The following is a 27,527-nucleotide window of genomic DNA, read 5'->3' as shown; positions in this document are numbered from 1 at the left end:
AGTTTGACCGCATGATCGCATCCATCTAAGCCACAATCCACTTGGTGCAGGGCGTAGCGGCACACGCCACGCATTCTTGCATTTCCTGCGCACTGTATAGTGCATAGATCGAGACAGAGCGCATTGGATATCACTGCTTTGAGCCGTTTTTTCGGCAAGTTTTAAGGAAATTTGGGATAAGAAAATGATTGGACTTAAATTTTAATAATGCTAATACAGGTAATAAACTCCCCACATCGAAACATTTCATATAGTTAAATAATACTTGAAAAAAAAAATAAGTATGGACACGATCGTATATATTTATGGACTTGGACTTTTTTAGATGTCATGTTTTGGGGGTTTCCCTTTAGAGGCGCAATGAACAGTAAGTATAAATACGAGCATTTTTGGATCTATGTATAACATTTTACAAATTTTTCATAGAAATTGACCAAACGTTTTTGACAATTTAATTACCTAGATATATTATAACACAAGTTTAGCGCATTCGAAAAAGATTATAAAGAAGATTAAACTGCGGAACAAAATACCAATCCAAAGTTTTAGACTACTTCATGCAGTATATAATTAGTTGTATTAAAAAGGTTTTAGATAAAAACAATCGAGTTTTTTGTCGCCTAGTTTTTTAGGCGAGGTTCTTCTCAGGAAATCCCTATACTTTGGGGCTTTCTTAATTTAATTGGCAGGTATGACAACATCTGGCAACACAACACTCATAACTCAGTTTTGATTTTGTTTTTGGAAGAGGAAGGCGAATTGTGGATCATTTTGTAACTCGCGTATTTATATAATTTTTAAAATGCTTGCACAAAAAATAGCCACATTATCCAATACAATAATGTACTGTGGTCGCACAAGTGCGATAGCAAGCCGCAGTTTCCAGCAAATCGAGCGGAACAGGTATGAGGTAATCAACATTGGTATTTTGTAACCGTAAACAACCTAAATTGAAGCCAAGAATTATTATTTACAGCATTTATTACGCATTATTTTAGACGTAAAGTATATTTTGTTCAATAATTAGAACCTTATTACAGATAATATTTTTAAGCATATTATAAATAGCGGCTTTACTACCAATAGTTCTAGTCTAAAGTTACTTATATCTATTTTACGTGACGTAATTAATACATTTTTTAGTACTTTATAGTACTTAAATAAATAGATTAGTACTATTTAAATTATGGAATAGTGTCAAATATTCATTGCGATGTTGGATAGGTAACTTATTTAAATATAGCAAAGTTATTCTCAAAGTGAAAATAAGGTACTGCTGTTAAAGATTATGGTATTTTTTTTTTGTTGGTTAACATTTTTACTCAATTCACGTTTCATATTAAATTAAATGTGGGACAAAATAAACTGCTAATAGATAAATATCTCTGTTTTAGTCTACATTTATTCATAACTCTGTTTAGGGGAAGACTCCATGTTTAGTTAAGCTGAATCCCAAACCTAAACTAGCAATGGAGCATAATGATGGTACCTCACCATCTCTAGATTTATTGTAATCTCTATAATTTATCCTCATCCACAACCAGTCCCATCTCTTTAATTATAATCCATTTCATATTTGACATCCCTTTAATGTTTTACTCATGATTGAGGGTTTAAAGATTGTTCTATTTTTAAAAGTAGCATTGTGGGAGTTCAATGAATAAAATTATTTATACTGTTTTTTATGTAAACAATATTCAGTGGGCAATAAGGTATAGTTGAGTTTGATATAAGCCAGTCAGCCATCAATACACACTCAACAGTATTATTAATAAAATAATTATTTTTTAATTTATAAAGTAATGGTGCTCCCATATGAAAATTGAACTTTGGTCATAGCAATACCAATAATTAAATGACTATGATAGATTATTCAATATTTGAATTGAATAATCAAATAATTTTATTAATACAGTTTAAAGGAACTCTTATAGTTACAGAAATTATATAGACATTCATTTTAATAAGATTAATTAATTTTCATGATTTTTCATAATTACATAAAACCATACAATTTTACCAATGACATTAATTGAATTTTTTTTAACATACCAGTTAAATTCTGAAAAATATTCACATACACCATTGTCACATTCCAGGTTCCTGACCATCAACCGACTGAAGCACACAAAGGCACTCAGAAATGAAAAAGAGAAATTACGAATGTATGTAGTACAGAGATATATAGATTACGTTAAGAACTACACAAAAGTACTGGAGACCAGATTTCCGAATGCTGTTAAAATGTACAGAGTATTCAGTGTGGGAATAAAAGATTTCCTACGTGATTTGAAGATGTATATTTCACTACGGCTTAAGGTGGCAAAGGACCGTGGCTTCTCAAAGATGAGCAGGCAAGAATTGGAGCTTTATGAGAAAATGCCTTCAGATATGTGGCGAATTGCCCCTGTATTAATTCTTTCTGCGATACCTTTTGGGAATTATATTATATTTCCTTTGGCGTAAGTATCTTTATTACGCAAGTATTTCTAAGATTTAAATGTCAAGTCTATAGCACATTATTGACAGCCACCAAGCCAGAGTCTGTGAGAAGTCAACTGCTCAATGAGGAGCTTTAACAGATCTTGAAGCGAGTCAGTTGGGGATTATTTATTTATGTAACCTTGTATTATTATATTTGTTCCTGGTTTAGGTATTTATTGGGTAATTTTGTTATAAGTTATGATGCAGAATAACATTATCTTTCTATGGCCTCTGAAGTGTTGTTTTATTAGAATAGTCTTTCATTAACTTTCTGTCAATAAAAAATAATTTATTATGTAAAAACACAAGACTTGTCTTTCTGCATGCAAAATTCATGCAAATCCATTCTATGATTTATGCAATAACTTTTTTATATGCATAATAATTATGCAAAAAAATAATTGTTCCTCATAAATATTCCCATTATTTTTAAAAAATCAGCTTTTATGTAGAAAATATGTGATATAATAATACATAGATATTAAATTGTTAGTTAACATACATATAAGAAAAATAAAATGACAACACATTAATAAACTTAAATATTTTCTAAATTCCAGGTTTCTAAAACCGCGGAAACTACTGTGCTCCCACTTCTGGTCTATCCAGCAAAAAGTTGAATTCACAAGGCAAGATTTGACTGAACGTCTGAGGCACAATAAGCCTGTGTTCAGAGCGTTACAAGCCAAAGTCGAAGATATCCCTGACAGTGAATTAAAAAGAAAATGGAGGGGTGTGGTGGCATCGCTTGGTTCCGGAGTCCATCCATCACCTAACGACTTGCTCGATTGTAAAGAGTTGTTTAGCAAAGAGCCGTATCACTTGAATAGTTTGACATATGTGCATATGGTAAGTTAACAGTTCTGATTCATGTATCATTAACAACTTGTGTGCGCCAATTGCGTTTGCGTTTGACAATGCTTTTTCTAATTTTGTGAAATCTTGTTTGTACTACAGAATGTCTGCAGTGGACGTAATGTTACATAAATGTTGTATGTGGTGGATGTGCTATTTATTCCTATAAAAATGCAATTCTTACAACAACAGTTCCGATGTAAACTATATAATTTTCAGAATGAAATGTAACACCATTCGTACCCACTAACAGCACTTGATATGCTGTGATGATACGTCCATCATACATTAATAGTAAAATGATAAAACTACATAATATTTCGATAAAATAAATGATAAGTGAACATAACTTATATTGAGATTCAAATGGCCCGACAGATAGAATGAAAAAATATATATTAAATATTTCCAGGATTAAATTCGCATCTAGGATATTAAACTGCTATATTTTAAATTCTAAAATAACTCCGATGTTTGTATAATGTGTGTCGTATATTTACAAACAGAAAAATATTTTTCCACCAAATTCTGAAAATTCTATAAAAACAAAAAAATGTGCCAGAATATTTTGTCCTTATCTTTTAAATCAATCATGCAACCAATCTATAATGCTATGTGCGAATTGTGATTGTTGATAAACGTATATTTTGCATTTCTTTATCTAGTTAAGTTTTTGAGAGCTGACTTTTGTGGGCACATAAAGAGTGAGCTCATTATTTAATTCAACGATGCGAATGCAATTTGTTAGTAAACTCTAAAGCGGCTCAAATTTTATAGTATTGATTGACAGCAATAGCAAAGCGTCAGTACGATGCGATCCCAGCTCGCTAATTTTACAGTAATAAAAGTAAAGGTTACACATAATAATAGTAAAAATGTTGATAAATATTTTACTATTAGCGTAGCACATTTCGTTGAGCTAGATTAGTCTCAATGCATATCCTGTTCACTGGCGATATATATTTTCTAATAATTGTGCAACGGTATCATTTGTGTGTAATATTTAACAATAATACCAGCCCTGTAATACTTTTTGTGTTCTTTAGTTTTACCGCTATTTTGTGCTTGTTTTCTTGCCCATGCTATACGCTCCTGTGCTTGGCTCTAAAGTCTAATGGTAATGTCAAATGCTGTCCCTTAAATTTATATTTGCCGCAGTCGATCCACTTCCGCCGTAGCGTGAAGAAGTAGCTCAGTAGGCATGATTGTAGCGAATGGTATGAGATAGCCATCTGTTGCCATTCAATACTCTTTACGAAGCATCGCGATTATCATCATTTTTTTTTTATTATTTAACAAAAGGCATAACACAACACAATCATTATAAAGAATACTTAAGCACTTCAGGCGCAGTTCAAACACTTTTTCGTGTTAAATAATAAAATAAAAAATATTTTGACATCTACCCACTCGATATTAGCAAATCACGGATGAAACAGTGGAGCAATTTTTATAAGGAGCTTAGTGATACTTGATGTAATCAAATTTTATATTAACATGTTGCATTACTGTCTCTGTAGACGATGAGCGTTATCGTTTAAAGAAATGTTTCGCTATGTAACGGTTTTGTAGTTATGTTGACTTCATTAATATATATTGTGATGCAACGCCTGCGCTTACACCACGCAACGTCTGTGTGGACGAATAATTGCGTCGATAATAATCTTAGGCACTTTTCTTCTACGCCGCGTTGTTGCGGCATCTTGTACTTGTTATAATTAAAGTGAATTCTGAATTTAAGTTCTGAGTTCACGTTTATTATATCAATATATTGCCTGACCATTTTTATTAGATTGAGATATTTAAAAATTATTACGAATATGTCTAGTCTTGTTTTAATTATTTAATTATTTAATTTTGTTTATAAATATTTTATTATTTACAATGAATCAAGAAATAAAAAGTGTAAAGAGCTCATAAAATGTAATTAGTTAAAATAAGTAACTACTCCGTTTATTCGGTTTATTGAAGTTGAATAAAACAAATATAATTATAGCATAGTGCGCTGCTGCGAATAATAAATAAACAGTAGATTTTATTAATAATAATACTACCAAAGTGAAACTAGTCACAAGATTCAGATAGGTATAAAAAATGTGGCTCAAATATTTCTCAATATATTATAATTATTTCTCAACTTTACTTTTCTTTTATTTTCTGTACATGTTGATAAAAATAAAAGATAAATTTAATTACAAAGAACATTAGCGTTTTTTTTTAAGAAATTAATTAATAATTTTTACTTTTCATTATACTTTTACTGTGGAGGCATAGTATCAAGCATCCGTTTATCGTTGTCATTTTAAAATTAAATTTAAACCTAGCATAGGCTTCTGATAAATTTTAAATTATAACGATCCGCAACGTTTCGGTTGCCTATATTAGCCATATTGTTCTTCGGATAAACTTAGTCCAAATTAAATTAATATTTTATTTTATAAACCTAATTAAAATTGAACACATTTTCTTACCATATTTTTTACTCATAAAGCTCGCGACATCTCATATTACGTATTTTTATTTACAAAATGTATTCAATTGTTACTAACATGTTAGGCATCAGCCATGTGTAAAATATGCAAGGATAAAAGAAGCGAAATTGAAAATTAAGAAACATACATATATATTTCTCGAAATAAATGCACGTGACGAATTAGTTTTTACGAAACCTTATTATAACCTCGGTGGTGTATTTGTACTGCATGCGTGGAACGGCAAAGTTCTCGAGGTCCTGGGTTCGCATCCCGAGTCAGGCAGTGTTATTTAGTTTTTTCTGCTCAGTATCAGGCTAGTCTGGGATTTGTGGCCATTATGGCGATAGGCTTGCCTCCTCTCACATCAAGGGACGAAACGTGGGTGCTCTGGTTGCGCCTCTGCATACCTCTTTGGGGATAAATGCGTGATGTGTGTGTGAAATTTTATTAAGATTTTTTTCTATATTTTTATTTTTTGTTGTGCTAATACATTAATTATTCATATCATTTAATAGAACAGATGTATTAAGTCAAATAAAAAAGAGGAGACAGACAGTCTTATAAAACTATTTCGTTGCGTATATTAATTTTGAGAAATACTCATTAATTCGTTTGCGAGTGTATTGTCAATTCGCAAATCCAAAATCTCTGTCCCAACGTTTCCCGAACACAATAATAATTTTTGTGTTCTCCTAATTCCAGGGACACCTACAGAAAATGCACGGCTTAAGAAAAACAATTCTCAGAAGAAACAAGTTGAAATACAGAGCGTTTTTACTTTTAGAAATGGATCAAGCCATTATCCGGGAGGGCGGTGTTGAATCTCTAAACGCGGAGAGTTTGCGGAACGCTTGCCACATACGGGGGCTAAACGGGAACAATCTCTCAAACCAGGACATGAAAGAATGGCTCTCAAAATGGCTTCTGGTATCGCAATATGTTGACAAGTCGACATACTCGCTGTTATTGCATTGTCCAATATTCTTTGCGTACAACCATCCACAAAATTGGGTTCTGATTTACTGACACGGAGTTGAAAGAAAATTTTTAGAATATCGCTTGCTTATTTGTCGTAAACGATAAATGCATGCACTTTGCTCGCTATTAATAATAAGATTTAGGTTGGTTACTGGCATCCGATTTTGACGATATGTGGCAAATTGAACTTTACAACTGGGCGTAGGTGGGGATATCCCAAACAATCGGAATAGCGTAAAATGTTCGAAAGTCTTTGGTATAATTTTAATGTAGTGATACAAACATTTTGTGCTTATGTAATGGTTGTTCAATCTACCTTAACATAGTCAAACACCAGCGTAAAATATTTTCTATTTTTCCCATATCATGATTAGTACGTTTTCAATGCGAATATTAGCATATTTTCTGTAAATATATTATTTTTTATTAATATCTAAGACGCTGTGACATCTTGTCATACGGTCATTTCAAATGAGATAGCGACTTATTACCAATAGGTAATAACTTTTGGGGCAAAAATTTGGCCCCGATGTCCGCCGGTCTATAACTAACTATAATATAGTTTAATGTCTTTGCTCGTATGTCATTACTTTCGAGAATTTGATCCTTATTAGTGACCATCAAACAGTGTAACAATAGTGTTTTTTTGTCAAAATCAATTGATCCGATTTCTGGCTAGGAATATTGATTTTTCAAGGTACCAATGATGCAGTTTTAGTTTTCATCATTATCGTTTCCAAGACAACTGAGCATATATCGTTATTCCTCATAATTGCGGATTTCCCCATTCAGGCCCACTTTAAAAATTCCCGAACTATTGAAACGTCATTTATGTTTGATCGTGAAAGTTACAAATCTAAACGTTTCCCCCTATGCCACTAATGTGCCGAGTTCAATTCTATGGATACAAAATAACAAAGATATATTACATATATTTTACACGTGAGTTTTCTAAAGTGATTTTGGAATAGTATTTTTGCATAAAATATTATATTTTTGAAATGTTATACCAAAGTGTAATTTTTGGTGTTTTAATTTAGAGGGAAAAATAAAAGAACACGTATTGTATTAATTAAAGCAGATTACTTAGCATTGTACGATAAAGCAGTATTATACTTCCTACTTCTTTATTCACGTATCTAGTTTGCCATAGACTTAAGATTTTAGAAAGATTTTCTAGTTTCCCACTGAACTTGTCTATGAACTATCGATAAAGGTTCAAATCGTTAACCAACCGCCGATTTCAATAAATGATCCCAAACGATTTTAATTTTCGAACTATCAAGACTATTTTTAATATATTTGCAATTAGAAAATGTGTTTAAAGTATAAATAAAAACGAATACAACCACAAAAAAATCAAAAGCGAAATGATTAGAATACATTGTATTATATTCTTAAATATTTACACAAAATACACATTATCAATGACCACTGTATAATAATTTCTAAGTGTACATTGTACACCTTAAATTGTTGATTATTATTATGTTATTAGTTATGTCCCTGTGAGGGATAAATTTATTTATTTTTTGTATTCATATGACAGGTTTCGTCCTACCATTGTTTTGCACGTTGCATTGCAAGTTGATGCTGCGCCTGATCTCTCCGGTCAATGCATGTGAAAGAATAGAAATGCCACTTGTGTACTCTGGCGCACACACATATGTAGTACAATATCTATTGTGTACCTGACTGATTCTAAGATTGGTTGCCGTGGCCGAAATTCAGCTAGGAAGGGTTCATTCATTTGCACTTATTTTATGAAGCTTTGCTTATAATGGGTTTGAAAAGCTATTGTACTATATCCATGTTTATTCTATTTGGTCTACAGTGGCGAAGGTAAGTAACTCGATTCCTGTCGGCTTCTCTTTTATAACTTATATAAAATCTAATTATAATCATTGGAACAATTTGCAAACTACATTTATGCATATTAGTAGTATCTATATGTTGTGCCGGGTTCCCTTTTGGAAAATGTTACCCTTCGCCACTGTTGGCCCATAAATTTAAATTATATAATGTATGACATATTTTGGCCCGCCAAAAGAAACATGCGAATGTATTTAAAACTATTGTCAATGAATATACTAATGATTGTTCAAAACTTGTGTTTATTTATTTAACTATGAATATGATATGCAAAATTGAATGCAAATTTTTAAATAAAGAGTAATCCATCTAATAAATTTTATTAAGTATATCCTGACTAAATATAAATGTGATGCAAATTTATACATATAATTGTAATTTTTAGTTCCTTTTGTACTAAATATTAGGTACTAATAAACTTTATCTGACTGAAATATTTGTCCTAACTGGAACGCCCTTCAGTCATCTGACAATAGACCCTAAATATTTTATAGTTTCTGCGTAGAATGATATATGAGAAGCTACCAGTTATCTGTACTCCCTTAACGTCAAACTTCAAAATTTACCCTTAAATTGTCACTGCCACTGTCAACGCGACTGGCGGCGATTCAATTGCTCTCGGGACCTCGCGGGGAGTGCACCGCTACGCACTCACTGTGAAGTTTATCTAAGAACAACTTAGAACTATGAAAAAAAAGACATTAATTATTTTAGTTTCACTTTTATTTATCGTGGTATCACGAAGTAGGAGGCTCGTTGATAGGCAACAAGACGAGCTGTTATGGCGAATGAAGTGCGCGTTAGGGGTCATTGTTGATCCAAAATGTCCTATCGATGGTGGGTGGACACCGTGGGGACCTTGGTCGGCGTGTCAAGGTTCGTGCGACCAGATGGGGCACAGAAGGAGAACACGAGATTGTACCAACCCACCACCTTCTCCCAGCGGCATCGGGTGCAGCGGAGCCGACGAGGAGACAGAGTCGTGTCACATAATCAACTGTACGGTAGACGACTTCAGGCAGGCCGTCGAGGGAGATGTAGCGAGGACTGAAGCGATGCGACAGTTGGAAACCGTTCCAGCCCTAATGGATCGCTGCCTGCTTACTGATTGTCAGTATGAAGCCATCGTATCGGCTTTATCAACAGATAATACTTGGGAACTGAATCCGGAAAATGTTTGGAATGCTCTGCTTTGCGTCAAGCACAACGTCGGCTGCCCTGTCATAGGAGAGTGGGGAGCTTGGGGAAAGTGGTCAGCATGCGGCGCCCGTTGCGGTCACGGCTTCAAGTGGCGGTTGAGGCGATGCGACACACCTGCACCGTCGGAACGGCAATACATGTGCTCCGGAAGTCCGCTACAAATGGAGCGATGTCACGGTGACCAGTGCGCCGTCGAGAGACACAACTTCGGCGGCAATTGGGGACAATGGGGTAAGTGGTCTGCATGTTCGGAGACTTGTGGAGATGGTGTCCAACGTCGTCGTCGCACTTGCCTCGAAATACAAACACCACGTGTTTCTGTAACCTGGGGAACTCATTGTCGAGGCCAGCACGACCAACTGCGAAAGTGCGAAAACAAGCAATGTTCACTCGATGGCGGATGGTCTGGTTGGGGGAACTGGGGACCTTGTTCCCAGACGTGTGGAGCCGGTAAAAGGTCGCGATCGCGGTCATGCACTAGGCCGATACCATCTGGGAATGGAAAACCATGCGCAGGCCCTAAGACTGAAGTTGGATCTTGTTATCTAGCCCCTTGCGAAGTGTATAAACACAATGTCGCTTTATTTAACGGTGATTCATTTATAAAATATAGATTTCGTCATGGTAAGAGTGTAACTTTTATTCATTTCTTTATACGATTTCTGCCATTATCTCCTCAAGGCATGTTAATTCGCCGGGGCGAAATAGATTCCACCTCATACATTCGTCTGAGCATCCAAAAATGGCATATCTGTTTGGACGCGGCCGGCATGAACGATAACTGTGAGATACCCGGGATTTGTTCATCTAACCCTATTGAACCGGCGATCTGGCACACAGCGATGGTAACTCTTTCCACTCAATACATTTCTTTGCGTTTGGACGACGATCCGATATCCATGGAATATAAAATTCCGTGTGATCCACACTTGCCCTATACTAATATGGATATCAAAGTTGGAGAAAAATTGTACGGGGAAATTCAAGAAGTGATATTTAATTTCAGTCCATTGGATATTGAAGTTGATAAAGGGCACGATTATTACACTGTTCACAACGCCGCTAACACACCAATGGCCGTCGCTAACAACGTAGCGTACGAGATTGCTAATTTAGAAGAAGCCTCCGTGTTAGTCGACAGAGAATATTTCATGCGCATCCCATTTTCGACCGATCCAAATGAGTGGAAATTAGAACTGACGTTAATGCCGATACGGGATTCTGGAACCATATTATTCTTTAACAGCGACGATAAATGGTTACACGTCTCATTGCAAAATTCTCGTCTTAGAGTGAAACTGGCAATAGGGGACTATCGGTCTGAGAGTATTAGCGCTTCAGAATGCCTAAAAGATCAATGGCTAGATATAACTTTAACGAAAAAGGCAGATGCTAACTCTATAGAAACTGTTATTAATGGAGGTGAACGAATACACGTAGTCGTTGGGGCAGATATGGATCGGAAACGACGCAAGTCGTCAGAAAATTGTACAATACCCTACCAACTGTTCGACACGAAGCCATATTGCCAAGGAAACCAATCTACATTGACTTTTTGCGTTCATGCATATTTTGTTGGAGGCGTACCTGAACAAATAAAAAGTAATGTCTCAGAAACATTTACGTCCTTCTACGGATACATTGCTTCAATCAGCTTAAATTCTGTATTATATGATCTTCATGAAGTTAGCCTGGAACGTTACCAAGATAAAGTAATGCAACTATCCTCGAGAACTGCAAGTGTATCGGATTTTTACATTGAAACAACTTGGGGTAAATCTGGTCAGCTAAATCTTTCTTGCCTCCCCTCAGGGGGAGCACGGTCGCCTGATGATATTATATGGCTAATTCTAGACACAGAAATGAAAAATGAAAATGGAACCGATCAATATGGAAATACCAAAGAGATAGAAAATCAGATCAGTAGTAATGATTATGTCAGAGTACTGCGGTTGGTCTCTACGCTAGATACAAACAAAAAAGGATTTTACACATGTAGAGTTATGGGCAACGTTATAAACAACGTTATTACTTATGGAACCTTAGGAAAGGCACGCCCAAAATTTTCTGGACCAAATGGAATAACAGCTCTTGCCGTTCTCACTACTTTGATATTAATCGTTTGCACATTCATCTGGCTCATTCAACAAGGGATTGATGACTTACGCAAGGGGCATGGGTTTTTTCGTGACGACCAATTAACACCAGAAGAAGCGACCATAGCTATTACAAATTTTATTGATGATAATAGGGAATTGCTTGGTAGCGTAAGCGCATTAGAACTCCGCAATATTATAATGCGGCGTCTAGAACTTAACGCGATGAAGGAGAATTTCGCTGCTCAGGAACCCCAAGGACTAATGCAACAGGCCCGATTGGCCAATGACAATGTGCCAGCTGGAGTTCTACCATCTCTCCCTGAAAACCCTTGTCAGCAAGTACGAGCCCCTCCTAACAGGTTTCGATTCGAACCCAACTACGTGAGCACTCCTCAGCACGGATCTATTACTTCGCCCAGGAAGAAACTGACATCTTCATCTTCTTTAGAACTGGTATCGCCTCGAGTACTTTGCTCTCGAATCATTGACGCCAAGCGCCGTCTGTCACCGCGTGAAAATATCGCCTCGTACAGGAAACAAGTAGTCTGCCCCAGTAACACCCGTAAGACTCGTGCCAACCAGTGGAAAGAGACCGCGACCAAAATAAGGGCAGCAGATAAAATCATTCATATGTTCCAACAGCTTCAGAAAGATTAAGAAAAGAAATTGGCTTTTCCCTTAACGAATTACGGCACGACAGCGGCCATAGGAACGATGATCATTTACCCCGACTTGGAACTAACCCCGGACAAGAGCATGTGAATTCTTAATTGTGCTTTCTAGGTTTTTTTTTTTGCCATTCTTATTGCATTTCATAATCGTAATATATTTAATGGATATCGCTATTTCAAATACTAAGTAAGTGATTTTATTGATGTTAGTTTTAAGGACTGTATGAGGTTATACTACTTGTGATAGGCCTATTTATTTGTGATATGAAAGGTTCGTGATGAGATTTATTAAAAGTGATATGTTACTCCTGTTTTTATTTAATTTAATTTAATTTTATAACACGAATCTACATTACTGTATTATCTGTCGAATAAGTTAAATGTACCTCTAGATTATTTTGAAATGTTTAACTCAGTTAACACACCCACTACAGGGATGTTTCCTTCTAGTAGAAACCTCATATTGTGTAATATTATGAAGTATCAATATATTCAATGTTATTAGAACAGTAGTTATGCGTTTCATAATAAAACAGCGATGGAAATTCTTAAACGTTTTAATATAAAATAATTTTAGAATTGTAACATTTTTGTTATCACATATTGGCACAAATAAAATATTGTAATATTTAAAAATGGCACACGTTTTTAAATTGTATGTATATGTAATTATTTGAATATCAGATTATAATGTATACATTTTTCAAATATTAAGGATGTTTATTAAGTTGATAAAACCGATTGTGTGAATTTTTTTAGGACAATGTTCTTTAATAGTATGTAATTTGCATTTTATTAAATTGTCTATTTATGGTTAACATACTAGTCCTTTTAAATCTCATAGTAGATATAAGTAATTTTGATCTCTGTGTGTTTAGTGGTAAGGTATATAATCTCATGTTAGACGTAATATACGTATTGTAATTTAAGAAATCCCTAAAATTTATTCTACTGAAAATTATCTCTATGTCTTCGCATCCGTTTTGAAATAAATGTCTACATAACTTACATATAAACGTAATAATAATTTTGGAATATTGTTGAAACAGATTTAACTGAAAATTATCTCTAACATTTTGGAACCGAGTCTCTACAGAATATGTATTTAAAATACTTACATCTAATTCCAAAAATGTGTGATTCCATTTTTCGTGTATTATTTGTACCTATACTTATATTTCTGATATTAAATTTTATTTTACCCCCAAACGGTGATTTATTTCTTCTAGCCCTTGTCACTTCACATAAATGCACTGCAACTGCATTGACTAGATAACAATTCATTCATGATTCAATTACAAAAATTGTCACTCGAGAAACACCCATTATATACCTACCAAATATTAATTCACGTTCTTCAAAATTAATGTTATTACGCTTATAAAGGACTTAAACAAAACCACATGCATACATTTTTGTTTAAGGAAGAAATAGAACGGTAAGTACCACTGTCTAAGAATTAGTGCGGAGACAGTTTGCTGTTGGTTACGTAAGGTGAACGAGATTCCGTGACCTCAAACATTCCTATATCTTTCCTATACCTTTGAGCTGTGCAGCATTATGTTTCGTCTGGTACAGGTGTTTAGGGACTGTGGTGACCAGAGTGTCAAGAACAACACAATATATTATTAAAATTATAGGTGCTGGAATAGAAAAATGGAAATCTTATTACTCATTGCAAAATATTAAACACCACTTTGCTGATATCTTAAAATTGCAAAATATATATTTTGTTTACTAAAATTTCACGGTGATACCTGCTTTAAGATCTTATTCCAAGCAAAACACAAAAGCAATATGTGCAATAAGCGTGTTGTAAATGTTTTCTTTATGATTTATTCCAGGCGTTTATTAAGCGACGTCAAAATTACAACTATTCGATATTTATAAATATAATTACAAATATTTAGCTACAACACTAAATAGGTACATAAATATTTAACTAATAAATAATTTACATTAATATATTGCTTATTACATTGTACATTCTTTACATTTATTTCTAAATATAATATTTCTGTTTTTAAATAAAATCCATTTTGAACTGCCATTGTGCCTTGTACTATTATATAAAAATATTTGTCAAAATAATTTTAATATGGGTATTTTATAAATACAACTTTTTACACAGATATTTAATACGTACCCGGCTGCACCATTACTTTTTATTGGCAAGGTTAGGGAGCCCTAATCCGTCTACGGAGGCATGTCCGTCTTTTTGCAATAAGCCGTAATAGCCATAGGTAAATAGGACATTTTATCGTCTTTCATGCCTCTAGCTATTGAAACAGTCCTTCGCATAGAACGTAATTGCAAAAAGACGGATTTGCCCCTAGGGACGGATTAGGGCCCCTTAACCTATAGCGTTACCCATGTCCAAATCAAAACAAAGACGTGAAAAATTCTACGTTAATTTTTTGGCCCTAATCAATGACGTTTTACAAAAACAATAAAAACAACATAATAAATAAATACATCTTAGGCCCTAATAGGGTCCAAATGCAAATTTTGTGTCCTATCTTAGTCAGACCTTTTCACTGTGCCTAATATTACAAGACAGCTGTTAGTAGCCAATTATGTCAAAATTATTGCAGGTGAATATTTCAACCCGTCCTTGATACGCCGTAGTCAAGTAAAAAAGCTTACGTTGCAGCTTTAGCGTTCATCGTATTCCGAGCGTTTTTTAACTTCCTTTTGCAATAAAGTATTTGACTATGTTTGATTTTTTACTTTTTGTAATATGTAACAGCAATTAGTACAAAAAAGAAATCCTTTTGTTAAAACAGCATTAAAATTCGACAAGAAATGAGGCAGTAATTGAAATTTGAAATATTGCTACGTGCAGGAGTGGGCGTGAAATGGGGATACCGTTTCATTTCTTTTTGTTTCACACGCCTCGTAATTCCTAATAACGTTACATGCAAGTATTTTGTTCCTTTCCTGTTTTCTGACAATCACTCCTACTACTTACATATTCTCAATGGCTTATAACTTGTGGATTTTGAACCAGATTTCAATGATTTCTTCTGTTTTAGATTTTATACGACGTAAATATTTTATATAAGTTATAAAAAAAATCTCAAATACCATACTCCCTGCCATTTAGAATTTGGGTCCTCACAAACTTGAAAAATTATTCATATTATGATTAAAATTATTTATTGTGAAGGCCATTGTGTGATATTGCTTTACTTTACTATTGACTTTTTTGCCGCCATTTTCAATAAACGATCTCAATCGCTTTTTCGATGTGTCAAAAACTAACCAGATTTTTTTTGACAAATGAGTCAATTGGATTGGTTCATCCTCGGAATCGGATTGGAGATTGATATTTGGATCGTTTCTAGAAAACAGCTGTTAATGACATGTAGAAAATAGATAATCAATTTCGTCACTACTCACGCAATATATTGCTTTAACGTATTAAAAATATATGCATTCTTTTAATGCAAGCATGTTTAACAGTTACACAAAATTGTGCTTCCAAGAAATAATTTAGAATAATATAGTGATCTATATTTGAAACATATGGGATAATGTTTTTGAAAACAGACCCTATAGAATAAAGTATTGATGGATATTTTATTGTATAGTATCTGTTTTAGGCAAATAGGACTATTACAACAGGCCGTAACCATTATACCTTTGTACAATCGTTAAAGCTAATAGAAAAAACATGATATTTACTAGCGTTTAGTCTATCTTTATGATATGTTATCCATACATATTATAAAACAAGGAGCCCTTTTCTGTCTGTTTGTATTTTCTCAATCTATTGAACGGATTTTTATGAAATTTGGTATGGGGATAGTTTAAGATCCTGGAAACTTTATATGTTACTTTGTATCCCGGGAAACTCCTTGACGCGGGCAAAGGAGCGAGCAAAAGCTAGTTCTCATATATAACGATAGCGTTAACAATTGTAAAATAAAATCATATTGGCTACGGTCCCATGTGGTACAAATTCGCACACCTGTCCGTATTGATTTTACTCATAGAGACGTTTATCTCCATACATATAATTATTATTTCACCTATAGACCACTGTTAATAAAATGTGATGGCACTATTTATTTAAAGCTGTTGAACATAACACAAGAACTTGACTGTTACGTTTTACTCAAATATTTACTATGCATGAGAATAGAAAAAAGTTAAGCCGAATTGAGCCAAACAGGTAATTGCTTTTAAGTGAGTGGAAAAATCTAATTTTAACTGTCTCACTACAAGCTTTTTAAAAAATATCTTTTATGTGCATCAAACTTTCCGTTTAAACACAGTATGATTTAAAATTCAGTAGGAATTACATAACAATACTAAATACATGTGCATTATTTTCTAGACGATAAAATGATGAGTACTTCCAAAACATAATTTTACAAATTCAAACGGCGAACGTGTGTTTTCCAACAAAATTTTTGAAACTCACTCAATAATTAATATAATAAGCATATTGCAATATGTTGCTTATATCAAAACACCGCGAATATGCATTTACCCATTGACGTATATTCTACCGAATTTACAGGCGAAGTGAAACTTCAAAAAATTACATTGGCAGTAGATAACACAATTATATAACGTCATACAAAATAGCATATTTTAAAATTGCCATAAGCAATAATATCGCCATACATTTCCTATTGAAATTAAATAATTAATCACACAACCGCGGTGAAGTGTTATAAGCGACAGCAAATCACTACAAGCGACTTCGACTGAATAATATAAGGCAGTTGCTAGTCGTCATGGCTTGAGGTGCGGCGTCGGCGGCGTGGCGGACTAGCTGTCTTCCTTTGGTAATACAGAGCTGTGAATAATACTCCAGAGCTGAGGAGAGTTGATATAACGAAGTTCGCGATTAATTTTCCATCGGCCGAGTCGACGTATACCGTGAACACGCGAGCTAGAAGGGTTTCAAATGAAATACATATCAGTCACCTGTCAGCGTCGTAGGTGTCTTGAAATACTTCGTCCGCTGATGCTATATAAAAAGGATTTTCATGTAGTAAGATTTTTAATCCCGGAAAAAATCATCTTCCAAAGGCATACTTATTGGCATATATATTACAAACATTGCACGCATTCATGCTATATTTTATTTCCCGGAATTAAAAATCAATATAAATATGTAAATCATAAACACTATACATAGATTCGAGTCAATTCCAATTTATGATAGTTTTTAATAAACGATCCCAATCTCAATCTTTGATCCAAACCCGTGAAAATACCAATCCATAACGTCATTTGTAATTATGAACATCAAAATAAACTTTATTCTAATTGGGCCACTTTTGCTATGATCGAAAGAAGCGATTGGAAACATTTATTAAAAAGAGCGGTTAATTAGCTATTTTGTATTTCTGGTGAATAAAGACCACCGTTTATAATGATTCGTGTTGAAATAAGCATTGGTCAATAGTCATCGGTCATCGCTTTGTCGGTTGGCAAACATCGCTTACCATCAAAACCAGTATGTTAGCTAAAATCTATATAACTACGTCACTTATCGCGTGGAGAGTGACAACGTCCCTTTGCCTTGTGACATTAATTTATTTACCAACTAAGGAATTATTTCACAAATTCTTAGTAAATTCAACACATATAAGCCGACCAAATACAAAAGTCACACTCTAACTTATACTCCCAAACAAATGGTAATAAAATAAGTACTATTTACATTAGCTGTAAAACTATAACTGTCATGTCAAATTTAGTTAAATCTTGTAAAATAGATACAAATACTAATATTACTTATTTCCTAAGCTCTATGTTTAGAGGAATCACTGATTCTCAAATATATTTAACTTACGACATAATTTCACGAACAATCGAACTGTGTAATGAATTATATCTATCAGTATCTAGTTATTAATAAATATTAAATATTGACATAAATGTAGTGACATGTTGGACAATATACACGGATAAATAATCAGTGCAGTAGGCGGAGTTTATAGCCTTTTGTAAAAGGAAAGGTTAGGTTAGGTTAGGTTACATAGGTTTTCAATGGGTTGGGCTTTTGCAGATAGAGAATGGATCGGAAAATCGTTTCACATTACGTTGCAACTTGTCACAAAAAATGCGGCAAATGAGACATCATCACTCTAACCCACACACAAGTGAATAGATATAATTTTTTCATAAATCAAAGGTTTATAAATCATACAAATTTCATTCATATACGTCAGAGAGGATTTTCTATTGAATAAAATACGAACAGTTTCCTCAACCACTCACCGAGATTCGTAAGCACGGATATAATCCACGTTGTAGGCGACACTGCGTCCGCATTTGCCGCTTGGATGATGCCGTATATGTAAGTAACTTTCGCGAAACCGCTCAGCGGAGTGCAGAAGGGCTGGAAAATACATGTGAACAAACATCATGAAAATTAAACACGTTCATATTTCCTCAGCCGTGTGGACGCAAGCTGGTCCTATGTTTCTGTAGTTAAAACATTAATTAAATTTATGAAACTGCGATATTAATTCTATAGACTTCGGTGATAAATCCCAACTTGGTATTGTCAATACCCACTTCTGTCAGTATTGAATTATGACTTTATAAGCGAAACAAATGAATATCCAATATTTTCTGCGCCTATCCAATAGTATCTATACTAATATATAAAGCTGAAAAGTTTGTCTGAATGCGCTAACTTCAGGAACTCCTAAACCGACTTTAATTATTTTTCGCTAATAGGAACCTGCATTACTCCTGAGTTCTATAGGCTAATTTTTATCCCAGATAAATATAAAGCGGGAATTTTGTACCGGAAAAAATATTTCACGCGGTCGATGCCGTGAGCAATGCTTAGTATACATACCTGCTATAGACAAATAGCTCTGATTACTAGCACAACACGGGCCCTTCATCGCATGAATTGGTACAATATTGAGCTAATTGCAAAAAGTCACCTAGATTAGAATGTTTATTAACGTAATAAAAACAATAGAAAAATTCAAATTACCGTAGACTGTCAGCTTAAATCCGCCGTGGTAATCGAGAAGGCAATATTAACAATAATTATATTAATTAACAATGTTAATATTGCTTCGGTGGTATTGTTGTATAACGGTACGACTGCGGTGCTGAGGTCTCGGGTGCGATTGCGAGATGGGAAGTGATATTGGGTTTTTCTAGCCATTAGCCTGGAATTTGGAATTTGTGGCTGTTATGGCGAAAGCCGAGACTATCACAACATGGGACGGAATATGTACATAAGGCGGAAAGCTGGTACACCAGTTGGTACACCGCCTACTCCTTCGAGGATAAAAGGCGCGAGAGTGTGTGTGATTGTCCTAAGATAAGCTTGCTTTAAAGTATAACGTTTTACGAACTACTAGGTAGGTAAGTATAATAGATAATATTACGACACAGCTTACACCGGTCGTGTATCATCCAAAAACAACGACAAATCGTAAACACTGTTTATCCCAAGCTAATTTTAGCTATTCAAGACAATTCCCCAAGGTCAGTAACCTCGTAATTGGTTGAAGATGAGATAGTAGGTATATTCACACCCTTGGCGCCAAGAAACAATAACAAAGAAATTTTGCCAATCAGCTTTACATGTTTATACTATCGCTAGTTTTGTAATGTCAGCGCCCTATATTTTTAGTAAACTATTTTTTTATAAAAGTAAACAGATCCAGGAAAGAGTGCAATCAGCTTTAAAATTAACGAACCTGTGAGTCTAATTTTTTTATACATTCCTTTTTAACATTGCTTTCAAATCGATTGGATATTTTAACGAACTGTTTAGTTCAACTATTTTGGCAGATGCAAGAATTACAAGGTCGACAGGGCTTCGAAATCCAATAGATTCCCATCTGCCAAAATCATGTAGCAAATGTACGTACAGTTCATTGAGGGGGTACTGGTTCATTCATATAATTTTATGGAACTAGGGCTTAGCACATAGGGTAGGGCACACAGCCCCTCTCACAAGGGGCCTGACCCTCAATTACAGACCATGACTTTTTTTTATTTCAACGTTAAAGTACTAAAAATTTGAGACCTAAAATTCTATATACGTCGTTTATAGTTAATAATAAAGTGCTGAAACAATAAGCACCTAATTATAATGTGACAACACACAAACGAGCAGCGTTTGAAAACAAAACTTGGCAACCATCCTATACGTATGTTTAAAAATATTACGCTACATTACACATGCAATTTTAAAGAAGTAATTTTACTAACGACTGTACTTCATATATTCATGTTTTACGCAAACATTACTCAAAAACGGAATGGAAGATGCCTTCACAATTAAGAGAGACAAAGTTAAATTTAAGAACCAACTATAATGATCGCTATTAACAAATCTTACTAATCAAACCTTATGTTAATGATCAAGGATATTATACGGGATGAAGGGACCAAAGAATTCTTACACGTAGGTTTATAACAAATATATTAAACAAAACACCATCACATGGTTGGTGATCTTATAACAAAAGGATATTTTACTATGTTCGGTAATAGTAAATTATACAAAAAATAAGCCTGTTTTTATATCAGCAATAAAAAATTTAAGAAATGGGCTAGCAATTCATATTTCTACTATTGTAGTGTGCGCATAGTGTGGATAGCATGTCTCTTTCTTTCGCCGCATCGTAATTAGTCCATTGAAAAGTTACATTTGGGGTTGCGTTTTTTAGAGGACGCAATTTTATTTTTTTGAAGTGTAGGGGGGGTCAGTCTAAAGCTAAAACCAAGTTTGTGGGGTCGCCACCCTTGTCCCACGGCCGCCATCTTGAAAATAGGGGTTGAAATGGTTTTACGATGTATCTCTTAAACTATTTATCTGACAAAAAATGTATGAACATTTTTGTTGCAAATTAAATTCTCTACAACTTTGGTTTAGTAACTTTTGTCGTAAAACTATAAATAAAAAAAGTTATAAGCGAAAATGTTAAGAAATTCAATGTTTAGCAATGTTCATTGCAAAGTCATCAGTACGTGTGTTTATTATGTTCTTTATTTTTTTTTTTTGTACTCATTAATACCCAAATACCCAAGGGACCATTAGGGAACAAAAGAACATCTGCCTGCTATTATTATTATTATTTCTAACCTCTCTTATTGTAAAAATAGCTGATAATATTGTGTTGAAGTTGTCGTTCAACTTATATCTTATAGTTGTGCTACATATTTCTGTACGTGCGGATGTATTTTATTCTGTTTTTAATTCTGCAGACGATTTCGAATGATTTTAGACACGATTTTAACTTTAGTGAAAACTACTTTTTTTTTATTAGCATTTTGACTTTTAAAAGACTTTTAAAAGTCAAAATGCTAATGAAAACTTTCTACTTACGACAACTTCAACACAATATTATCAGCTATTCTTACAATAAGAGAGGTTAGAAATAATAATAAAAATAGCAGGCAGATGTTCTTTTGTTCCCTAATGGTGCCTTGGGAATTTGGGTATTAATAAGTACAAAAAAAAGTATTATGAACCTTATAAACACACGTTCTGATGACGTTGCAATGAACATTGCTTAACATTGAATTTCTTAACATTTTCGCTTATAACTTTTTTATTTATAGTTCTACGACAAAAGTTACTAAACCAAAGTTGTAGAGAATTTAATTTGCAACAAAAAATGTTTATACATTTTTTTTGTCAGATAAATAGTTTAAGAGATACATCGTAAAAACATTTCAACCCCTATTTTCAAGATGGCGGCCGTGGGACAAGGGTGGCGACCCCACAAACTTGGTTTTAGCTTTACACTGACCCCCCCTACACTTCAAAAAAATAAAATTGCGTCCTCTAAAAAACGCAAGGTAAGGCCTAAAAAATGTAACATTTCAATGGACTAAATACCTGGTGACGACACAAGATATCAATGCGTCTCTTTTTTGTTTTTATTTTGACATTTACCCCTTCAATCAGATATTAAAGCTTTATATCTGGTTGATTTTTATCTTCATTTTTTGTGATATATTTAAAAAAACGAAATTTTCTATAAATATAATAATAAATAAAATTTGTGTAATACAGCCTACCATACACAAATTTTGTGCAAAATTCTTCATCACACAACATTGCCATCACACCACCTACTACAACGACATCTATAGACATAATTTATATTTATAAACAATTCTCGACAAAAGACGAGACGAGAGCATAAAATAGTTCTCTGCTTCCAGTCTTTTATTAACTGTAAAAGTATGAGCTAAAGTAAAAGCTGTAACAAGTAGTCAGTTGTCACAAAACTGTACCAGCCGTCAAACAACTTGAACCACAATGTTCAATATTACAATGCACGCAATACAACTACATCACCGAAGCAGCGATACTCAGGCAATAGCGATATAGTGGTTAAAGTTGTTTGCCCGCATCTATACAAACGGTTTAACATAAGCAAAAGTAACAGTAAAACTAACTGTTACTAACAAATCGGTTGTTAGTATTTCGCTATTGAAAAGTTGCAAATTCCGTGACATTAGTTCCTACGGTAAAGAATCTAAATTTTCATTAACAATCCGTTAATTGATGACTGAGATGTTTAATTTCTTTGTTTACGGAATGATAGCATCATACTTTTCACATAAGATTTACACAACTGTATCGATATCTACAAATTGTTGCTAATTAAATTGTCGGAACCGAGTAAATTGACGCAAGTTCGATGTTCGTATTTTTGAGTGAACCTGTAGATTTACTGTTTCAATGATCTACCTTGTACACAACAATTATAAAAATATATTACTGTCAATGATTGTGATAATGATGCACGGAAAAACTCACTGAGTTTATGATTGCATTAGTTAGAAGAATATGCTGTGTAAGTTTTTAACAAATATGTAAAATAAAAAAAATAAATAAATAAAAATGATATTTCATATTTGGACAGATTTGATAAAGAATAAAAAGAAATATAATATTAAAAACCACAAATATGTAACTTGTCTAGGACTATATATAAGTACATAACATAAAAACAAATAGTATAGTGTGCTACTCGTCCCCCCGTAGATCGGGCCGAGCAAATGACATAGTTTAAAACTTCCTGATTTCACATAGTATGTACTGTACCACTGGTTTATAGAGTGATCTTATTTTATAACGATAAACATGTCCGGTATTTAACTATTATTACAACTCACAATCCCGTCGGTATTGCGGCTACCGATTGATATAAAAATCATAACCGCCGTTCGACAGAGGCGTGAAAGGAAATCTAATCTTCCTCCTGTGCCAAGCGCAGCGAGGGCTTTTCCAAAGCGCGCCTTTTTATTAAATTCTATTTACAACATCGCAAGTCACTGCAACCTTGAAACCAGCCATAATATTATTTTCCTACTCGCTGACTAGATCGTATTCGACCGTGGGATATTAGTTTGTAAAAGACTTACCCCCTTATTCATAGACGTTATTTATCTAAGGATGGAGCATTGCTGTGATAACAAGTCTGTTTCTCAGCTTTGTTTATCTGACAGCCAATTAGATTCAAGTTGTATCTCAATATTAGCCAATCACAACGGCCCTATGTGTACGCACTGCGAAGGCTGCCATGCCGTCAGCACTGAAAACAGACTTGTTATCACAGCAATGCTCCGTCTTTAGATAAATAACGTCTATGAATATGGGGGTTACACTTAACAGTCCAAAATCGGCTGAAAATATTAAAACTAAATTATCACTCACCACCATGTAAGACAGTAACTGTTTTGGTAGAAGGTCCAGCACAAATCCGAGCACGGTTGCAAAATACGCAGTCGTCAAAACAGGCACCATTGGCATACTGAGCATGTTTTTGAATTTCAGCACATAATAAAACATTACATACACTTGAAACAATATTATTGGGTATTCCATGTACGTCATTATTCCATATTTATTTGTATAGTTGTATAGCGTCATTATCGAGAACCTAAAAAGATTTACCAAATATTTTTATTCAACTTCAATGACAGATCATATAGAAACAAAAATATTTGCTATCGCAACAGACTTGATAATAAGATGTATTAATAAACACATATATTTTAAAGGAACCTGTAAATCTTTATTAAAATGCATTATGCAAACTATACAATAATGTACATACCATTATATAAATAAGAATTATATTAAAAACCTATATGTTATATAATAGCCAAGACAAATTATAATAGCACAAGTTAAGTAAACATGGTCGTGAATGTTGGAGAATTTAACTTACTTTTCTTATCATTAAAAAAATATTTTGTGTTGCGGTACTTATGTAACATATAAAAAATAATTTTATATTGTTTAAAATAGTTCATGTAAGTGTGACATCATATACAAATATATACTTAGATAACATCATATTTATTCAAAGAAAAAAAAATGGTCTATCCCACAAAAGCCAACCATAGTTTGATGACATTAGAAGATAGTGAACAATAAAATAAATTTAAATTTTGGGACCAGGAAATATTGTCAGCAAACATTATTCCATGTTACATTCATCATTTATATTTCTTTTGTACTATTCTTGCGAGTATGTTGTTTGTTAAGTAGCAAAAAATTCATAACTTAAATACAAGATTATTTCAGCTACATTCTGATAAATATAAGTCCATAAAACTCAAACTAAATGAACTTACATTTAATAAAATTTTATTTTAATTATACTTTACAATAAAAGCAATTGTTACCAAATTACCTAATATTATAAACATTTAAAAAATGTATTTCCAGAGGACATACCATCTTCCAAAACATTTTAGGTTTTTATGGCTATTTTACAGTATAAACTATAGAATTTTTATACCTTTTCTAAAAAAAATACACTGATTACCTTTATAACTTACCCAGTTATTTCCATAAGCATGGCCTGGATGAAAATACCTTCTGCAGACTGTTTCTCCCTTATATACATAATCTGCGGCACTTTTAAAAACAGACATGACATTATCGTTAACATGCTGAGTGCATTTGCTATGAGCTCGATTAAGTCCTCCATGGCTGTATCTATTTGGAAAAACAATGTTTCTGTAGCAAACAATATTAACATGAAAGTTCCTGGTACAAGCTGGTTTATAGAATAGCATTCCAAAAAATGTGGTTTAAGTGAATAAAAAAATCATTACAAAAACAATTATTGCAATATTTTATAATTTCACATTACTAGAAATATATTTAAGAATGAAAACATTTATTTTAACACAGCTCTCTGCAACCTATCTTAAAATCATAAAGCTGTTCTAGATTATTAAACACTAGATAAAGTATCTACATTGACTCATCCATTGTAATGTTATCATTAACAAACAGACTACATAATTTTATGTGTGCTAAAAATTTGTATCAAAGTTATACTCTTTGTGATGGATGTAGCTAATATCTCTCCAGGGAGAAATATTCTAGAGTAAAAATATAAAATGACTTTTTCCATGTACTGCAGATTTGATACTTTTGTTTGTTTAAAAACTTATATTAATTGTAGACTGGCTGGATATGTTGTTTGTGGGTGCTATGCAATTCTAGAGTGGGAACAGACCCAATATTAATATAATCAGAGTCATATATTAATAAAATTAGTATACGCCATGATAGAAATGTCTAGCAACTTATTTTTAAATTTATTATGTGAGACTCCTTTTCCCTTTGTGGAACGGGGATGCACCAAGTTATTTTAAGGTGCACCTATATTCAAAATATCTTCCTAAGTATATTTATTATGTTACTATAAAAGAATACAGAATAAAATAAACACTAAAGAACTGTTTTTGCAAAAAATCATCAATAATAAAATTTTAAAGAACTGAAACTGAAATTCAAATATTTTTATAAATGAAATCATAGATTAACAACCCGTTACACCCAAAATTGCGTAAATATACTTTGTTTTATGAAAGCCGGTAAAATTTTAATAAATAAAACTAAGAATATTCCATACTTTTTACAGTTATAACCAAAACATTTTTATTTATAACAAAAGACGATTTTTTTGTTGCACATACATCACATTTGATTACATTTTAAATCAATCTCATTTATTTTAAACTTTTTGTGAATTATATTTATAGAAGCGGTCGGTCGCGACGGCATTAAAAGAATGTTTAAACATTACTTTCCCTATATATTAAGAGTCATTAAATAAATATAATCTAAATACTGACCTTTATATCTTTCCGCTCCCAGGGGTCTCTCTGCTGCCGAATCAATTTTCAACTATCAATTTACTAACAAGGTCACGGTCACCGAATTGCAAATAAATTCACAGCGTTCATGTACACTGAACGCTGACACCTTTATATAAGCAACAAATACGGGCGTTTAAAAGTCAAATTTAACGCGCATCTGCACCTTTTCATTCAAACTCAAGGAATATAAAAGATATTTTTGTAATAAAAAGCCATCATTTCAATTTTAAAAACTTGCATATTTTTAAAAAAATTGACATGATCCCTTTTTCTTTTTCACTCAAGAAATCAAGGCAAAGGTATTTTACATCATACGGCTGAGAATACCAAGAAATATTTCAATACATTATAAAGATTTAAAAATATGGAAACCACGTGGACGGTACATATATAAAAATTTAAACATATTATTTTATATTTTAATACTTATGTGATAATTGTAACACAACTACAGAGTACTGTAATAATTTTCGAATTTTAAACAATTTCTTTGCATACGAATTGTAATCATAATATTAAAATTATTTAGTTCAATCACAAAAGCAGTAATTAAACATAGCGTTTTGAGATTTATAAACCACCGTTTTATAAACCACAGAAGAAAACGTACTATGCGCTCCTGGCGGAAGGAACTGACACTTTTACATGTAATTCCCGCGCATTTCAAATCTTTGAGAACTCAGGGACAGCGCGGCGCGACGGTATATGATAAATTAATTTGTTTTTATTGCTTTAAATGATGAGACGAG

At 33.3% G+C, this 27,527-nt stretch overlaps 3 protein-coding genes across 4 annotated transcripts; 2 read left to right on the top strand and 1 right to left on the bottom strand.

The window, feature by feature from the left end:
• The first annotated feature begins 700 nt into the window (after nt 1-700).
• LOC115439913 (LETM1 domain-containing protein 1) lies at nt 701-8,898 on the top strand. 2 transcript variants are annotated; one of them, XM_030163980.2, is made up of 4 exons: nt 701-903; nt 2,100-2,462; nt 3,045-3,333; nt 6,516-8,898. In XM_030163980.2, exons 1-4 carry the CDS (start codon nt 803-805, stop codon nt 6,837-6,839), a joined length of 1,077 nt encoding a protein of 358 aa, XP_030019840.1. In that variant the 5' UTR covers nt 701-802; the 3' UTR covers nt 6,840-8,898. The 2 variants fall into 2 exon arrangements, with proteins under 2 accessions (XP_030019840.1, XP_030019841.1); XM_030163981.2 differs by having other exon boundaries at nt 736-910.
• A 112-nt stretch (nt 8,899-9,010) lies between these two features.
• On the top strand, nt 9,011-13,961 carry LOC115439912. Its single transcript, XM_030163978.2, has one exon. The coding sequence runs from the start codon at nt 9,350-9,352 to the stop codon at nt 12,617-12,619; it is 3,270 nt and encodes a 1,089-aa protein (XP_030019838.1). The 5' UTR covers nt 9,011-9,349; the 3' UTR covers nt 12,620-13,961.
• A 400-nt stretch (nt 13,962-14,361) lies between these two features.
• LOC115439911 (solute carrier family 66 member 3) lies at nt 14,362-27,052 on the bottom strand. Its single transcript, XM_030163977.2, has 5 exons — nt 26,755-27,052; nt 25,444-25,603; nt 24,311-24,536; nt 18,877-18,997; nt 14,362-17,539 (listed from the first exon to the last, which is right to left on the bottom strand). The coding sequence occupies exons 2-5, from the start codon at nt 25,593-25,595 to the stop codon at nt 17,373-17,375; spliced, it is 666 nt and encodes a 221-aa protein (XP_030019837.1). The 5' UTR covers nt 25,596-25,603; nt 26,755-27,052; the 3' UTR covers nt 14,362-17,372.
• Between the last annotated feature and the right edge of the window lie 475 nt (nt 27,053-27,527).

This window comes from Manduca sexta, chromosome 27 (assembly GCF_014839805.1).
Source record: "Manduca sexta isolate Smith_Timp_Sample1 chromosome 27, JHU_Msex_v1.0, whole genome shotgun sequence".
Lineage (NCBI taxonomy): Eukaryota > Metazoa > Arthropoda > Insecta > Lepidoptera > Sphingidae > Manduca > Manduca sexta.
Note: the sequence above shows the minus strand (reverse complement) of the source record. Positions and strands in the feature narration are given on the sequence as shown.

Coding starts and splice junctions, on each gene's coding strand:
- LOC115439913 (XM_030163980.2), top strand. CDS start 803: ATGCTTGCACAAAAAATAGCCACATTATCCAATACAATAATGTACTGT. Junction 904..2,099: donor CAGCAAATCGAGCGGAACAG/GTATGAGGTAAT, acceptor GTCACATTCCAG/GTTCCTGACCATCAACCGAC. Junction 2,463..3,044: donor TATATTATATTTCCTTTGGC/GTAAGTATCTTT, acceptor TCTAAATTCCAG/GTTTCTAAAACCGCGGAAAC.
- LOC115439912 (XM_030163978.2), top strand. CDS start 9,350: ATGAAAAAAAAGACATTAATTATTTTAGTTTCACTTTTATTTATCGTG.
- LOC115439911 (XM_030163977.2), bottom strand. CDS start 25,595: ATGGAGGACTTAATCGAGCTCATAGCAAATGCACTCAGCATGTTAACG. Junction 18,998..24,310: donor AGTTACTGTCTTACATGGTG/GTGAGTGATAAT, acceptor TGTATTTTCCAG/CCCTTCTGCACTCCGCTGAG. Junction 17,540..18,876: donor ATCCGTGCTTACGAATCTCG/GTGAGTGGTTGA, acceptor AAACCCTTCTAG/CTCGCGTGTTCACGGTATAC.